General features: G+C 36.8%; 1 protein-coding gene across 1 annotated transcript in view; it reads left to right on the forward strand.

Moving 5' to 3' along the window:
* The window catches only part of Rat1 (5'-3' exoribonuclease 2 Rat1), a 160,982-nt gene that overhangs the window by 50,214 nt on the left and 92,349 nt on the right, over positions 1 to 18,419 (forward strand). Inside the window, exons 13-18 of the mRNA XM_083137833.1 lie at positions 728 to 884; positions 3,180 to 3,363; positions 5,238 to 5,294; positions 9,273 to 9,341; positions 12,492 to 12,620; positions 16,864 to 16,937. Coding sequence (XP_082993959.1) covers positions 728 to 884; positions 3,180 to 3,363; positions 5,238 to 5,294; positions 9,273 to 9,341; positions 12,492 to 12,620; positions 16,864 to 16,937 — 670 coding nt within the window. The remainder of the gene's footprint in view (positions 1 to 727; positions 885 to 3,179; positions 3,364 to 5,237; positions 5,295 to 9,272; positions 9,342 to 12,491; positions 12,621 to 16,863; positions 16,938 to 18,419) is intronic.

An 18,419-nucleotide genomic window follows, 5' to 3' on the forward strand; every position in this document is an offset into this window, starting at 1 on the left:
CAATATGCTGGAAAAGTATCTGCTGGTATCGGTAGATAAATTCCAACCGATACTTTTCGATACTGATGCATCGGTATCGGCTCAGCCCTACTAATTATCTTGGAAGTTATGCAAAATTTGGAGTTTCCATTTATTTTGCACCAGTTTTGTTGAAAACTGCATTTTGCGGTTCATAACAGAACTCTGGTAAATTGATGCTTATAATATTAAAAAAAAAATGAAAAACTTTAATTTGTTACAATGTTCCATTGGTGCAAATCTGTAATAGTATCGTCATTGACATGTGTATCTATTCAAAGTAGTATTGGCCTTCAGACCATCGACATTGTTCAGCAATGTGAATACCAAATTGCAAGAAAATTACCCAAATGACATCTGCAGGCACATTTTTCGACCCCTACAAGAGAGAGAGAGAGAGAGAGAGAGAGAAGGGAGACAATTTCTTTCCCCCCATATTGTGACTGTAGTCCAAACAATTTATGTATTGGTGTCATTCACATTCACCAAAAGCAACAAAGTTCAAGCAATTTTCATCTTCACAAAAGATCATGGCAACTGTTCTGAGGCCATTAGTGTTTATGTATGTTGTTTTGGTGTTTTTCTGTAAACAAATGGACCTTACTTGTGAAATGCACCTTGTATATTTCAACCATTATGGTATTTATGTACTACCAATTCAATTGTTGTCTTGTTTTATGCTGTTTACAGTGGTTTCTGTTTTTTCCAGTTCTCGCCAATCATTGACTTTTACCCAGAAGATTTTAAAATTGACTTAAATGGGAAGAAATTTGCATGGCAAGGTGTTGCACTTCTTCCATTTGTTGAAGAGAAGAGGCTATTTAAAGCTTTGAAACCTTATTATGGCAGATTGACAGCAGCTGAAAGTAAGTGATTAAAGTCTCTACATTATTTTTGCTAATAATTGAGCTCATGTTGGTGCTTTATTGTGCATTCAGACCCAGGGTAAATAATGTGAAACTTCTTATGTATAATATGTGTTAAATATACAGTGTAATTCAAAACTTTACACAGTTATTATGACATTACTATTTATGATAGAAAATCAGACAAGACATCAATATAGAGGAGGACTCTGGAAATTTGACTCACATTATGAAGGTTCAACATGGGAACCACGTGTAACGTAGAAAGGTCCAAACGATAATCAAGTACTTGCTATGCACGAGACAGCAAGTCATTGTTAACGGTTTCGAAGGCACTAACAATTTGCAGTACTACCGAAATGCATGCGGAAATGTCTCTGCTGTGATTGAATCAGTTCCAACATACAATATGCCTTCTACACTGCCGATCCTGCTGGAGCATCAGCTAAGCAGAATAAGCCCGCTAAGTGGGGATAAATCTTCCAGAGTTTTTATTTATATTGATGCCTTCTCTGACTTTCTATCATAAATAGTAACATCATAATGACTGTGTAAAGTTGCACTTTTCATTTTCAAGTTTCATTTTGAATTACCCTGTATAATGTGCAACAGGGGCAATTCCAATACCGCTTTGTAGCAATGCTGGTGTTTAATCATTGTAGAAATGTAAATTTATGCAGATCCTGATTCCCAGGTTAATGCCCCTTCATGAAGTTACTCTAAAACTCATCCAGCCTCTAATCCATTGGAATAGTTTGAGATTGTGTTTGAAAATATTAGGAAATTGAGTGAAATTTATTGTGGCAAAAGTAGCGGGAATGTTGTCCACCATGTAAAATGTGATGGCCATATCCTTTTAAGTTTTTGTAAAGTTAAATACTACAAGAATATAAAAATGTCGGAGTACTTATGTACACCACATGTTCTATACATCTTTCAGTTTTTTTATTCTTTTCACAAGCTGCACATCTCGCCACGATGCTAGAGGTCCGAGGTTCGAATCCCTGCCTCTGCATGGGTGTTCTTTGTGAGTGTCCTTTCATCAATTTCATCACATTATCACTCATCATCATCATCTTCACAATGAATGATGCAGTGATGATGAAATTGTTGTATACACCCATGAAGAATATCCATACCTGGGACCCCTGCCGCCGTAGCATGATGTGCTAACCACTCTGCCACAGAGGCTGGCTATAGAAAAAAATATTGAATGTCAATCAACGGCCTTCTGTGAATGGGTGAGTCACCGAAATACCGGGATGTTCAAAGAAATGTATACAGACTTTAAAATGGAATAGCTGCTATATTATTGTGAGTATTACAACAATACTAAGGGAAAGGTTACGACATAGAGACAGTTTCTGCTTGCAATTACAATAAGTGCTCAAACTGCAACCACCAGCCCGCAAACACCTTTGCACACGATGCTGTACATTTCTGATGACATCTTCAAGAGTAGCCACAGGAATTGCTGCACAAGCCATTTCAATTTCATGGGGGTGGCCTCCCCGGTGGCGCAGTGGTAGCGTCCTCGCCTTGTAATCAAGGGGTCTTGGGTTCGATACCTGGTGGAGGCACATAGTGGTTCAGATCCCAGTTTAAACTGTAGGTCCCATCCCGATTAGCCTTATTCTGCATAAAGTGGACTTAAAATGCTTAAAACCGTAACTCAAATCATTCAGTTTCATGGCGTAGGTCCATTACTGCACACTACGTCCTTGACGGTCCCCCAGAAATAAGAATCTAGGGAGGTAAATCAGGCAAACTTCCAATACCACTTCAGTGTTTTTTCGTGCCTCAAATGACAGCTGTTTTTGCACCATCACTGCACTTCTCCACTTATTGCATCACATCGCATTCCGCAGCTCATTGCGTCACTGAACACTAACGCTATCTGTTGTTGTTTCTGAATGATAGTACTACACATTGAACCCATAGCCAATGTGAATTGAAGCGTATCACATGTATGGCATGCTATTAAAGTGTGTATACATTTTTTTGAACACCCCGGTAGATAGGGAAATTAAGCTCTTTTTCACAAGTTACATAAAATCACTATATATTTGTGTAAGAATTTAAATTTTGTATTTTTGTTTCTATGATAGCAGTTTTTAAAAATACTATTTAGCTGTCCAGATACTAGGAGCAATCATGTTAAAGAAGTAAGCAATGCCCCAATGTTACAGTAGGAGCTGCATGACATAGAGTAAAGTTTACAATGATTTTCTATGTATTCACTCACATTCTCTCATGGAATCTTCTTTCAAATATCTTGTCATGGTTCATTTTCAGGAAAGAGAAATATACGAGGAGAGAATAAACTGTACATCAACAAAGCACATAAGGGGTATAAGTTCTTCGCAGCATTGTATGAAAATGGCACAAATCATTCAGAGGAAATACCCATTGATGGTTCACTGTATGAGGGAATGCGTGGGACTGTGTTGCTGTCAGACATTTGTGTACCTCAAGGAGAGTAAGTGCACTAAATTTCTTTATATACTTTTGTTACAAATGAAGTTTAGGAAGGTTTCTAGTGATAAGAAATCAATCATGCCATGAATTTTCTTCACAAATGACAAAAACCTGTGGTATCAGGTAATTCAGAAATTGATGAAGATTGTGGTGTACACCGCATGTTCCGCTTAGAAGGATGGAGAAATAATTGGTAATTTGAAGTGTAAATAATAGTTTATTAACACACTTTTTGCATACCTTGATGTAGAAACTCTCCAAGTTTAGGAAAATGGTCGCTGCAACTCGATGTGTGCACCTTGAGTTGCCCTGCAGTCATCTAAATGGTCCACATTCTTACTGTCGCGTCTGTTGCTCTACTGAATAGTGCCAGGCTTGTTTCCTCGTTACACATTGACATGCATGCGAAAGCACATGTATTCACTATTGGTGTGTAAACTCTGCGAGTTTCTGCATCTTGAAAAATCATAACTATTTCTTCCTCTGTGAGCATTTATTTCTCGATCCCTAGAAGCGGACCTCCTCAATGGCACAGTGGTAGCGTCATCTCCGTGTAATCAAGGAGTCCCAGGTTCGATACCCAGTGGAGGCACACAGTGGTTTGGATCCCACTTTAAACTGTAGGTCCAGTCCTGGTTAGCCTTAGTGTGCATAAAGTGGACTTAGAAACACCAAATCAATTAGTCAATCATTTGGTCCCTGTAAGCGGAGCATGCTGTATTGTTTAGGTTATTTTGCTGTTATTTTTACTTAGTGGAAGTAGAAGATATTGTCTAAAGATTCATAGGTTATTTTAAACAAATCCCATTGTGTATAAACAGCCAATTGGGAGCGAAGAACCGGCAAGTAGTTTTTCATTGGGTAAATGCATGGTCATATTCCATCATGGCCGTTTTCTGGTTTCCAAAGCTGTAGTGTGTTACAAGTAGGCTCCACAATTGTGTTTCACAATGCTGTATCAACAACGAAATTTCAGTGTTCCACCAGGGATTGAACCCAGGACCAATTTCACCAAATGCAAGAGCTGTAACCATTAGGCCATGTGGGAGCTCTCATAGGTTATTTTTGGTATAAAATAGAAGTAGACACTACCAAATCTACCATATCAATTTTTTATCAAAATTTTACTAGACTTGGTGACACTCTTCATCACTTTAATCATGCTCAAGTTGTTGTGGAAACAGATCTTACTGTAAAATTAAAATTGTTTAAGGTGTTTTAATTTTCTAAAATATTATTTTGTATAACATTTCTCACTCTGCATTGTTATTGTGAACAATATGTTTACCTTCCCGTGAAATTCATTAGTGCAGTTTTCATGTTGATACGGATGTATGGACAAAAAGCTGTTCACAAACAAGAGTATAATAATAACAGTTAATTGTAACCTTGAAATTTTGAAAATTCCACCTTGAAAACCTGAAATTGTACATGTCAGTTGTTTGAAAATCCCTGACAACTATCAGTATCTGAGAAACGAATAAAAGCACCAAGACAAAATTTTCCCAGGCTGGTAAATCTATGAAGCAGAAACCCAGTGTAGTGTGAATTATCTCAACCATTCTGTGTGTGGGGACAACACTTGACATTAGGACAGTCAGGTGTTGAAGAGGACTTTGATAATATTTATGACTCGTTCTTATTTTTCTTTAATAAGAAATGAAAAAAATAATTTAATTGAGACCAGATTGTGGAAACTGTCATCTGTCCACAAACAATGAAACAAATCAGTTTGTGTTGATACATGTTTAGAAAACGTAAAGTGGGCAATTTCAATACTGTCTGGCGTATTGCAGGCAGAGCATTTAAATCGTTGCTTGAGGGTTTGTGATTTTTGACAGTTTAAATTGTAATTTGTGTTATTTTATTTTTCAGATCACTGGAATCACCAGTAGGTGATCTTCTTCCAGTTGAAGATAATCGTGTTTTATGGTGAGTAAAAAAAAAGCCAGTTCATCACAAAAATCTCATTTTGGTTTATTGGTTGATGCAAATAAACTGTAATAAACCCACAAAAAGTCTTCTGGGGTCTAGAATTCCACAGACATGTTTTAGCAGGTGTATTCAGACTATGAGCAGAGTTACTATACTGAGCTCATAATATTAGCAATTACGTATATAGCCCTGTAGATGTGAAATCTGAACACTTTGCAAGGCCAGTAATGAGAGTTTTCCAGCAAGTAGTAGCATAAAAGAGTTTATTTTCCTCATAAATTATGTGAAAAGGGGGTAGAAGTCTGTGCTAAAGCATTTGTTTGGAACAAACTATTTGAAATGTTTTTCAACACCGTCAATTTCACATTAGCAAATAATGGAAAACTAGCACACAAACTGTATTTTTGAATGGCAGAAAATGAATGATACTCGTAAATGCATTCTGAAGATACACGTGTAACTTTCATGTACAACATATGTTTTACACATAATATGCAACATGGAGCAACATAAAATAAGAAAATATATATGCAACAATCTAACACTAAATTGTGTATGTATTCAAAGCTGCTTCAATACAAATATACAACACACATTATTTTAAATACATTACATTACAGAAAACAAAAATTTTTAGATCGAATTTTTGCAATTGAAAGCAACATTGATTTAATAGGGTGCAAATAATTTCACTGGATGCCATGGCATTCTCTCTTTTACAACTTTTTCATTTAGATCATCCAGCGCCCATTTTTATCTACCAAAAATATGTGCCTCTACTAACTTCATATTGAAGGAACTCTCCAATGGCTTAGTGGTAACGACCTTCAGCTTGTAATCAAGGAGACCTGGGTTTAACACACAGTAGTTCAGATCCCACTTTAAACTGTAGATCCAGTCCTGATTAATATATCCTTTCATGGTGTTGGTAATAATAATTAGGGCTCGGATTTTTAGGTGCTAAAAATCAGAAAAATATTTATTTTTTATGTGCTCAAAATATGGAAAATATTTACACTTTATGTACTTAAACATGGAAAATATGCATTTTTATGTGCTAAAAATGTTGAAAATTTCTGCTTAAAACAGCTCTACTCACCAGATGAAATTAGCATGTTTTGCTGAAAAATGGTGAATTACAATACACCACAACTGTCATCTTCAAATTGTCCATTACAAAGGACTGACGATTGTCTCGAAACAGTGCCTTATACTGCGAAAATGTTCGTTCTACATCACATGAAGTCAACCTCGCATACTTAAGGCATCATATTTCACTCACACTTAAATATCCAATATTGTCTTCCTGTTCACCGTCCAATACATTCGAAATGTTACACATCATTTTAAAGCCGGAATTTTTTGCCATGACATCTTGGAGTTTTCTGCGAAGCAATTGTGCCTTTGGTCCATTAAGTTTGTTGAGCTTGCTCTCCACTTCACGAACTTCTTTAACTGCTTTTGACAAAGGAATGTCCGTTGCTTCCAGTTTCTTGATCGTATTACATAGGAAACTCAAATTTGCAGAAATATAAGCCAGGTCATTTCTTAATGTAGAGTCACTCAACATACCTTGAAGAATTTCAATTGAAGAAGCATCATCTTTATTCAGTCCATTAACAACAGATGAAAATTCTTCAAAATTTTCTGCATAGTATGCAACAGCATTAAGCCATGTTCCCCACCGCGTAACTACAGGTGTGGGTGGCAACGGTGTTTGGGGATTTTCCTTTTTGAAGATTTCAATTCTTGTTGGCGATTTCACAAACACCTTTTTTCCATTTGAAATCAATTTATCTACATTAGGATATACATTTCTGATTTCTTCACATACCCTATGCAATCCATGAACAATGCACGTAACATGAGTCATTTTAGGATAACTGACTGCAAGACCTTCTGCTGCTTTCTTCATATATGCTGCAGCATCTGTGAGCAAAAGTAAAACATTGTCGAACTTCACCCCACTTGGCCACAATATCTGCATGGCTTCATTGAACAATCTAGCAATTGTAACATGATTTGTGGCACACAGTTCTTGGCACGTTAAAAGAAAAGATTTACTTGAAATTGTTTCATCATTTTTCAATAACCCAACAACTACATTTCCCACTTTCCTACCACTTGAGTCCGTACTTTCATCTATGTTGACCCAGATTTTTTCATTCTCACAGATATCACGAATTTTCTGCATCGTTTCTGCGTAACACTTTGGGAGGTAACATTTCCTTAAAGTAGACTCATCTGGGGTGTCGATGTTTGTGTATTTGCCTAAAAAATTTCGCAGCTGAGGATGATTCACCTTATAAAGTGGTATGTCAGCAGAAACAAAAGCCATACACAAATCCGCACAATAACGAGAAAACTTGGATGGTTCTTGGGACGAACTTGGGATGGGGTCACCAATAAGGGATTGTTTGCTTTTCACACGCACAGCTGCAGCAATATGTTTACTGCCATTCACATGTTGGGTTACCTGAGATCGCTGTTCTGCTGTTATGGCTTTTCCACAGGGCTGACAAAAGAGTAGCTTTCCATCAGTGGTAAATGTGTTCTTGAATTAAGCAACATATTGCTGCAAACGATAGCTTGGTGCAGATTTCACTTTCGGCATTTTCAAACACACACACACTTACAGAAAACTCGCACCTTTCGAACGAAACACACTAGTGCTTCTCCCACGCAATACCACGCCAAGCAAATACTGTGGAACAATCTGTCCACTACTGAAAGTTGAGCTTACGTTTTACCTTTCAGTATGGACAATGCGTTACATCCAGACTGGATACTGTTGCCAGGTCTTGCAGAAATTTTTCCCTCTCTAAGATGAGAAAATAAATACAGCGACTATAAAAAAAAAACCTTTTGATTTTTTTCTGGGAAATCTTAAAAAGATAAGAAAATTTAAGTAGATACGAAATTTTATGTGAAATTTTTGGGACAAAACATTCATTTTATGCATTTATGAGCGAATATTAAGAAATATGTATTTACATAAAAAAAATTGGAAAATATGTTTTTTTATGTGAAATAAAATTTGATATATAGACTCCTGTTAGTATGATCGGAATTTGTAACTCACTTACGAGGTCATATCTACTCGCAGAAAAAATATTTATTTACCTAAAAATCCGAGCCCTAATAATAATAATAAAAAAAGAAATATTTAAAATATGCTATCATCTCTAGACTGGAACCAGTGCTTTCATATTTCCACTCTAGAAATACAGTGGAGCCTCAGTTAAATGTTTTTTCAAGGAATTATCCAATAACTTACCCACATTATAATCTGGAAAACATTTAGTTTCATTGGGAGCATAGACAAATGGTTTAGTGGTAACAGTCAACTTGTAATCAAGAGTTACAGAGTTTGATACCCTAGTTAACTATATTAGCCTGTAAAATTAACATAAAAAACAGGTAGAAGCGTATAATTCAGGAAAAATTGTAAAACCGGGATTATGCTGTAAACAGATTATAGAATATTTACATTTGTTATACCATAGTTATTGTTTTATTATTATTATTATTATTATTATTATTATTATTTTTTATATATTATTCTTGTTACATATGTGTGTGTGCTTCTCATTTGTTAATTTCTATTTTTCTCTGTTGATATCCTGATTTAAAATGGATTCTCTCTGTATTCAGGATTTCTCAAATAAATAAATAAAGTTATTTGGAAATACCTGGAATAGTCTGGTAATTTTCTTACTGGGAAGTTATTTTCCTTTGATGCACTGCCCAATGAATAATTATTTTTTGTTTTAAATGTTTGTGGGAGCTATAGTTTAACTTCATACATCTTGTAGGGTGATTTCAATTTACACACACATACGTTTATTGTTGACTTTATACTTTAAACATCCCTTATTTCTGACATCAGTACCAGTATATCTTTTCCAGTAGATGAGATCTTTGCAAGATAATTCAGAAGAGTGTTGCCATTTGTAACTTTGTCTTCTTTTACAGTATCAGCTTCAGGGATCCAAAGTATCCAGACACCTTTGTGTTTCCCGCAAGGAAGTTAGTTGGAGCTGAGTAAGTACAATGAGATGTTTCTTTCTTTGTAAGTATACGTGGTCTGTCCATAAAGTTTCCAGTCAGGTAATATGAAATACAGTATATGTTTATTAAAGAAGATACAGTCATGGACATTTGTGGGTTGTAACAATTCCGTTAATTTACAATGGGATTGGTACAACCCAGAACTGTTCGTGGTTTTACAAGATACAAGACATATTGTACATAGGATAATAATGCCTCAGTTCCAAGTGGGCACCTTCGGACCCCACACACTTCTCCCAGCATATCTTTGTTGAACGTCCATTATCCATGGCTGCCAGGTTGCATCTAGGCTGCACAAACAGTTCTTGCTTTATTAACAAGGGCAGGCATTTTTTCAGGACAGATCAGATATTACAAGGGTCAAATGAAAACCTTAGAACTTCAATAAAATTTGTAGGGCAGACTGTATACGGCTCATATTTACATGAGGTATCAACTGTTATTTACAAAATGACCTCAAGGCTATTTACAAAATGACCTCAAGGCTACAACACTAATCAAGTGAGCTTCAGAATGCCATTTTTGTTATTTTAAAGATGGCGCCTCCTCTACACACTTGCACCAGGGAAGAGGAGTGGTTTCTTGCCATCTGTCAGCCTAATATGAGGGCTATTTTTTTTTCAACCTCCGATGGTGCCACCAGGAGACCCGTGAAGCGCTAGGAAGCGGGGCATCAAGCAGCGTGATTGGCATCCACCCTGCCACTACCACCACCACTGCCAAGGCTAACGCTTCAGTTGAAGCTGAGCGACGGGCACGTAGACATGTCTGCTACAATCGACTCTCCTGCCAAGTGCGAGGTGCGTAGTGTGATACGATTTCTACAGGCAGATGGGCACAATACAGCAGAAATTCACCGTCGAATGAGCTGTATGCTGGACAGGCATGCTGCTTGCCGACTGCATGTTGCTGCATCAATGCAAGACCTTCTTCAACGAATCCACTTGGAAGTGGTTGATCACCCTCCCTACCTCCCAGACCTGGTGTCATGACTTCCCACCTTTTCCACACCAATGCGGAGCTTCGGCAGACCTGGCTCAACAGACAGGCGGCACTTTTCTTTGCAGAGGGTATTGGATAGCTGGTGCATCGGTACGATAAATGTCTGAATCTTCTTGCCGATTACGTTGAAAAGTAGATTATATGTGTACGTAACTTTTGCCAATAAACCCATTTTGCTATTCACTGTGGTTATGATTTCATGCCCTATCGGAGGTTGAAAGAAAATAGCCCTCGTACTTACAGAAATTTCTCTTCAGATAAAAATTCAATATCTCTGTGTATGGTCAACATACCAACAAGTTTACTAATGGAGAAGAAAGTTCGACAATGGTTTGCATGCAGATGGATTAAAAATGCCTTCGCATTGGCTCATAAGTGACTGCACGTGGACCCCAAAGACATTCTTCTTCAAGTATACAGGCACTAACTCGAAGTTAAGAGAAATGTAGATCAGCAATAGCTAAAGTGCAGCAACCCTACACACAAAAATCTACTAGATAAGAAACAAAAACAGTTAAGGCTTTCATTTGATTCTCCCTTGTATGTAGAATTACAATAAAACATGAAAGTGGGGTCAATAAAAAGAGTGAGAGAGACTATTTACTTCAAGTACCCTATAAAACCATGTGCTGTAAATATCACAAAATAATAAACAATATAGCACACTTCTAGTGGCTGAAAAAACCAAAGCATATTAGCATTTTGGCCTGAACCACCATGGGTCTTCCTAAGAACAGGAGTTAAAACTTCAGTGCTGTAAATAACCATAGTTATATGCAGTCTCGATACACACACCATAAAGAACCTGAAACAACATGCTTCCTATGTTCTTGTTTGCTTCATCACAACTAAACGATTGACATCAAAGTGAGGCCAGAATCATTGTGTGTCTTGCATAAACAGGAAGTGGAAATATGCAACAAAGATTTATAGGAAACATAACTATTTTTTGTATGTGTATTTCTAGTCTTGCCTTCTGTGGATGCCTTTTTTGGTTGTTGTTTTTTTCTCTAAGGATTTAATTTTAGAGTTGTTGAACATGTTATTTTTAAATTTATGAATATTTATTTTACTATGAGTTTCTACAAGTACAGGGACTGGCAGAAAAAGCTGACAGTTTTGAAATGTGTATATAAATATAACAGTTAATGTAATGCAAGGTTTAATAATCAAAATTGCTACAAAAGATAATTGACATTTACAGTGCTTACATTAATTTTTCTTTGTTGTGAAAATTGTGTGTGATAAATGATAAACCTCCATTACTTACACATTCATGTAGCCTTGCCTTTAAGTTGGACGTCGCCCTCATTCGGAATTGCCGCTATTTCATTGTGAATAACTAACTTGAGATCACCAATTGTGTGAGGTTTTTTAACATACACTTTTGATTTGAGGTAGCCCCAGAGGAAATAACCTCACATCATCAGATCCAGGGAGTGAGGAGACTAGGAAACATCACCATTTCTTGACACTACACGTCCAGGAAACATTTCCCGGATCATGGTCATTGAGATTCTTTTCAGACTTGACCCTGTCTCAATAAAAGTTCGGACCCAAAGCAGTATCGTATTGCAACTGGGTACATGGCCGTGATGATCGAATGGAACTCCCTTCTAAACCATCGTTGGGTTTGGACAACGGACTTACCATTTTTAAAATATGCTTCTAACACAAAAGCATTGAGTCACCCAGTCCTCTGCTCCATCTTAACTGAAATGGCATTGAGCGACGAAGTCATTGGGCACTCCCTCCACACTGCCGTTGAAAGATCTCACACAACAATCCAATTGTGTCAAAGATAAACACCATTTTTGAACATTTGAACAACAATTGGTATTTCGCAACGAAATAGCGGCAATTCCGAATGAGGGCGATGTCCAGCTTAAAATCAAGGCTACATGAATGTGTAAGGAATGGTCATTATTTGTCAGACACAATTTTCTAAACAAAGAAAAATTAATGTAAGCACTGTAAATGGCAAATATTTTTGTAGCAATTTTGATTATTAAACCTTGCATTACATTAATTGTTTTATTTATACACACGTTTCAAAACCGTCCCTGTATAACAATATCAGGATACACATAATAAATTTCATACTTGTATTGTTTCTTTAAGGGATCCTCCAAAAGTCCTAAAACCAGAGGATCTGTCCAGGGCCGATTCCAGAGCCTGGAGGCCTCAAATTGGAATGGCTCCATCCACACAACGAGGTTATCTTGGGGCACCTGGGCATAGGATGCTTGAGTAAGTAGACATTTTGTACCTTGTAGAGGGTGTCACAGAAAATCTATACCGTACCCCAGAGGTCTTCAACTCGTCAGACAGTGTGGATCACATTAACGATTTCAGTGTCCCTGTACTACGGTATTGAGAACTTTATGTTAAGTACAGATTTTTTCAAACAGACATGGGCCATGGGTTGAAGACCCCTGCCGTACACACTTTGAATAACTATAAAGGCAATGTTTGTTAAGATATGTCCAAGTTTTATGATCTAAATTAATGCAAACAAGCTGAGATTTAAGTTATTGGAGGTGTTGAAAATTATGGCAGTTCTGGTCCATTCACTGCTGGTAATATGGATTAGTGAAATTAAACATCACTAATGATTTTCCTTGTTGTGGAGGCACATTCTCTTTCTGTTCTTACTTTTGAGTCTGTGATATTTGCACTTTAAGGTGGTGTGATTAATATTAGGGATGCCACAAAATCCAGATAATGGGAATTCAAATTATCCTATATCCAGATAATCTAAATAGAACAGATTTGATGAAGGATATCTGGAAAATATGCACAGTGAAATACGAAAATGACGAATAAAAGAATATTTGGAAAGGCCGTAAAATTGATAAACAATAAAACTGTCCAGATAATGCACACATTCAGATAATTCAAATATCTGGATAATTCAGAGAATTTGGATATTTCAATAATCCAGATATCAGAATATCCGATATGTGGATATTTGAAATCCGGATACAAAATTTTCCAATATCCGGATTTGGTCATCCCTAATAGATATAAGTCATCTGCCCACTTGTTATCTGCAGTGGGTTCGGCAGATATATCCATCCTCAACATTCTCTGACTCATATCTCCTTTGTATGGCAAGCTATGGATCTTCTTCTTTCATTATTAAGTTAATTTGCATTTCCGCCATAGGATGTCACTCCACAGAAGCTCCAGAGTATTTAACTTGGCATAATCACCACGAGATGGGGACACTGTTTCCATGTGCTTGTGTTTATCTTGTAGTCCCACCACCTCTATTTTTTTAGATTTTTCAACTGTTTGAAAATAAATTACATGGTTCCCTAGGATCTTCACAATATTTCTGTATTACTTTTGTTCATAAAAACATAAATGTAATGTAATTAGGAGGCAAAATGCACTTGAGCATATCAGGTGCCATCTTTGAATGAGTCTCATTCGAGACACTCATGCCAGTGACAGTGTACAATTAGTTGGTAATGATGGTAATTATTATATTTAATATAGAATTGCACCTCTACAAACAAAAAAGCATTAATAAAGAAGTTATGGATTTTGTGAGTTTTAGTGAATGATAAAATATATGTGACACACTCATGCAATAATTGGTTATTATTTTTTTATTAATGATAGTAATTTTTGTAATTATTATAATTAATAAATAACTGCACATATATAATCAGCAAAGGAAGCAGTGATTGAATAATAAAATGGTTTCTTGAATTTTAGTGATTAGAAAAAAAAAGTGTGGACCTGAGATCCATCCCCTGGTATGTAAGTTTCTTGTACAGCACGGGTAAGCTATGGTTAAAACTATACTTGTAGTCCTGATGAGCTCATTTGACCATGAAATGGACTTAAAACAAGCTTTTACATGTTTGTGTCTCAATTTGAATGTTGTTGTCATAAAATATGAAACAAATATTAATATCAAAATATTCGATGTTTCGGGACAATTAAAAGTCTTTACTGTTCACAACATACATGCAGAAGTGTGTGTGTTACATGAATGTAACTGAACTTTGAGACAGAAGCGAAAACGTGGCTCTTGGAAACCAACCCTTAGAAGTAAATGCAGCCTTTCGAACCGAAGCAACATAAGCTGCAAGTGTCGCTTGTCACTTGGTCAGTACCGTTTTCTCAGGGAACTTTCAGACCGAAGCAACAAGTGACACAGACCCCCAGTAATCCATTCAACCTTTTGACCCGAAGTGCGACAACTAGAGAAACATGTCACTTGCATGTTGCTTGGACTATACTGTTTTCTCAATGACGTGCATCGTGCCGCTTCAGTCTGTGAATGTTTTGCTTTATACTGAATGAAACTCAGAATTGCCTATTAGGCCAGTCGGGGGTCCAATAAGGAGAAAAATTGGGGAAGGCTGGAGCAGGTTTTGTTGTCTTCAAGAGAGGGTTCTTGGCAACGTACTAGTTTTGCACCCCTCTACCACCCCGGAGTTGGCCACGGTGGCTCAGTCGGTAACGCGTCTGACTACCATGCTAAAGGTCCCGGGTTCGATCCCCGGTCGGTTCAAATCCGGGAAATTTTCTAACGATGGAAGCGGCCCCGGCGCCCACCCAGCGTCGAATAACATGGGTACCTGGGGGGTAAAGGTGGTCAGGGGCGTGATGCTGATCACATCACCCCCACACTCGACCGGATCAAGAAAGTGTGGGGCGTTACCCCACACCCCCTATACGCCTTCATGGCGTGGTGCTAAGCATAGGGGAGCACTTTACCTTTTTTTTTTACCTGAATGAGACTATGTTGCTTGTCATCCGTGACTTCTGTCTGGAAGCTCCTTCAATAGCACGCATCATGTCGCCTCAGTCTTGTTTGTGCATGCGTGGTGGATGCTGGCTTAGACTGAAGGGCCACTTGTCACTTCAATGTGACACCCCCCACTGCCATGTGTTACTTCGGTCTGAATATTCTTTCTCTATACTTAACAAGATTGTTAGCTACTTCATCAGAGATTAAGATTTAGTTTAGCCTGCAAATCACAGAGAACAAATTGCAAGTATTGTTGTTGGAAAAAGCGTGCTTTTTTATGTAAGGTACCTTTCATAATCATGAATGGGCCTCTGGAGTGGAATAAAGTAAATGCTGTTGCCTTGTAATAAGAAGGGATCTGAGGTTCAATCCTTGTGGAGGCAGAGTGCTTCGGATCTCATTTCAAACTGTAGGTTCAGTCCTGATTTCTTAATTTTTTTTTCCGGGCCTCAAAAAAGGTCCGTTGCACCCAGAGGTTGGCGACTAATTTAAATCTAATTTTATATTTGACAGCAAGTCTATACATTATTGAACTATGATTATGCCATAGTTGGTATACAGTATTAATATTAATTAAGGGTGCATATTAATTTCCATATAAACTTTACAGATCAGAAATGTATTTATGAGTGAATTGTTTTGGTTCAGGGCATCAACTTGTAAAGGAATAAATTTACTGGGCTGTGGTCTTGCGAAGGTTGAGAACCACTGCAACAAGCAGCCAAAATACATCACGGCACAAGTTGCTCCGTGACCAGGTTTAGCTGCCATTTAATCAAATTATGCATGATGTACTGGAAAGCCAGAATACAAATATATTTTACTGAAACACAAAATTTAATGAAAAGAGATTTGATACTAGATTTTCAAAAGCTAGAGCAGTATTTTCTTTTTTGCTTCATGTATGTGTTCATGTAAAAAACATACAAAACTACTCTAGTTATGTGAATATGTTTATACTACATAGATATATTTTTTCTTTTTTCCTTTTTCAATATTTCAATATTAAAATTTTTTTGTAAACATGGTCAAGTGGAAGAAAAGGCTCCACAGCCTTAACTTTGCCGTGTAAAAGAAGATGAAATAAATAAATAAAAAAAATATATTTAATAAGCCTACCAAAATATGAAGATCACACTCAGAAAGAACAGCCCATTCAAAAAAGCTAGCTTTCTTGAAAACACTGTTTATATCTAGCTACCAATTTCATATTGTAAATTGTATTTTATATTTAGAATTGAGTGTCTATTTTACAGTAGGGAGATAAACAAAAACCATGCAACAGGAAGATACTGCAAACTCCTGTATTCTAATTGATTTGAGACACTTTTGTGAAAAAAAGCCATTTTTTTTACCACTTCAAACTCTAGTAATAAGTAAGGTTTAAATAGAAGAAATATTTGCCTGTACCTTTGCATTTTTAGCCATGAATTTCACCACTATTGTCCTTACCTGTAGGAGAGCCACCATTCAAATTAGTTGCATTTGCATGCTAGACAAGTCACATCGTCACCTGCAGTAAAGGAAAGCAAACTATAAAAATTAATTGAGACACTTAGGGCTACTGTACAATGTTTGAATTATAAAACTTTGTTTCTGGTTAAAATCGTTAGGTGCTAAAAATTATTGTAATATGCTGTTCATTGGGATAAGGAATGATAAATGTATAGTGCAGCGAATGTACGATCTTTTGTCTTTGATTAATAAATTGTTTTCTTTCAGTCGTCAAATGGCTGGTGCAGGGATGTACAGCAATGTGCCCCCTCCTCTCATGAATGACCGGCGTGGTGGTGGAGGTGAGTACAATATGCATGAATTCTTTATTGTAGTGTCATATTTCTGATGGGCTGTTTGTACTAAAGTACATTTTCTTCAACAATTCTTACATGATTTGATGATCCCATTGTTTGTTTTGTGTGTCTAGGAAGAAGAATGTTTGAATAATTTTAACATGATAACAACTTTCAAGATTGAAAACTTGTTGATTAGCGAAAAATGCATACTTATTTTTCTTTAAAAAATTTTAAGTGAACTCTCAATCGGTCTCAGGTGAGCACCACGCTCACTGTCAATTTCAGTGAAGTGCTGCCATTTTATCAGAATGACAGCTGATTTTAGTGTCGCAAGTGACTTGATCACATTCTAATGAGATGGCGTAAATTGCAGTATATGAGAGACCATTCTTGTGGAAGGAGTGTTGTCAGCGAGTGCAGAGCTCACCAACTGATTACGTTACATTTTTTTCAAAATTTACATTTGTGCATTATTGAGTCAATAAGTCTACGCTGTTTCTAGTGAATTTTCATACGTGTATGTTTTTGTCATGTTAATAGAAAATACAAAAAGTGCTGATTTGTGTAGCACAGATGGAAATGCCCCAGAGTTCTGCAAGGCAGCTTTGAGGAGCATGCGCTTTTTGTTAGCACTGAGATTTGTTCGCTTCGACAATGTGTTATGCTGTTTTAAAACAAATAAACATTTTGAAACAAAAATGCAAGAAAGGAGAAGGTATATAATGAACAAATTATTAGAAATTCCCAAAAAAACTTTAAAAATTTAAATTAGGGAAAAATTTAAATTAGGGATGGGACCAATTAATCGGTACTCTATCGGTATCGGCCGATATAGGCATATCGGTGTATCGGTTTATCGGTAAAATTACCGATTATTTTACCGATCCGATATATCGATTATTATCTGATACTTTAGTGCAAAATTCTGCCATTTTGTTGTAATTTTTATGGATAATATCCATGCCCTACTTCCTAAAAAAGTAAATGTCTAAATATGCAATTTATCTTGCACTGCAGTCACCTTGAAACACACATTTATTAAAGAGGTCAGTGAACCTTTCAGGTTTTTCAAGGACCATTTCTAATTTTATATCGGATCGGTAGAATATCGGTTATCGGTATCGGTAAAATTTATATCGGTACTTTATCGGTATCGGCCAAAATTTCATATCGACCCATCCCTAATTTAAATGCAGTGAAATATGCCTGAAAAGCAAGGTTGACCAACAAGGTGACTAAAGTGAGCACTGTGCTCATCTGCGATCAGCCCCAGGGTTAAGAGATGTGCTTTTTCTCAAGAAAAATTCTATGTAGTAGTACATATCCTGAATGTGTCATATACGATAATATACAGCTCCATGCTGGGAGAAACTAGTCACCGTTGACATCATCAGTGTTTCAAAGGCAACAGATCCCATTTCAATAGTACTGACATACAAACCAAGGGGTTGCTCAGTTGATAAAAGAATTCACATGGTATACCAG

This window comes from Lepisma saccharinum, chromosome 16 (genome assembly GCF_977018435.1).
Source record: "Lepisma saccharinum chromosome 16, izLepSacc3.1, whole genome shotgun sequence".
Classification (NCBI taxonomy): domain Eukaryota; kingdom Metazoa; phylum Arthropoda; class Insecta; order Zygentoma; family Lepismatidae; genus Lepisma; species Lepisma saccharinum.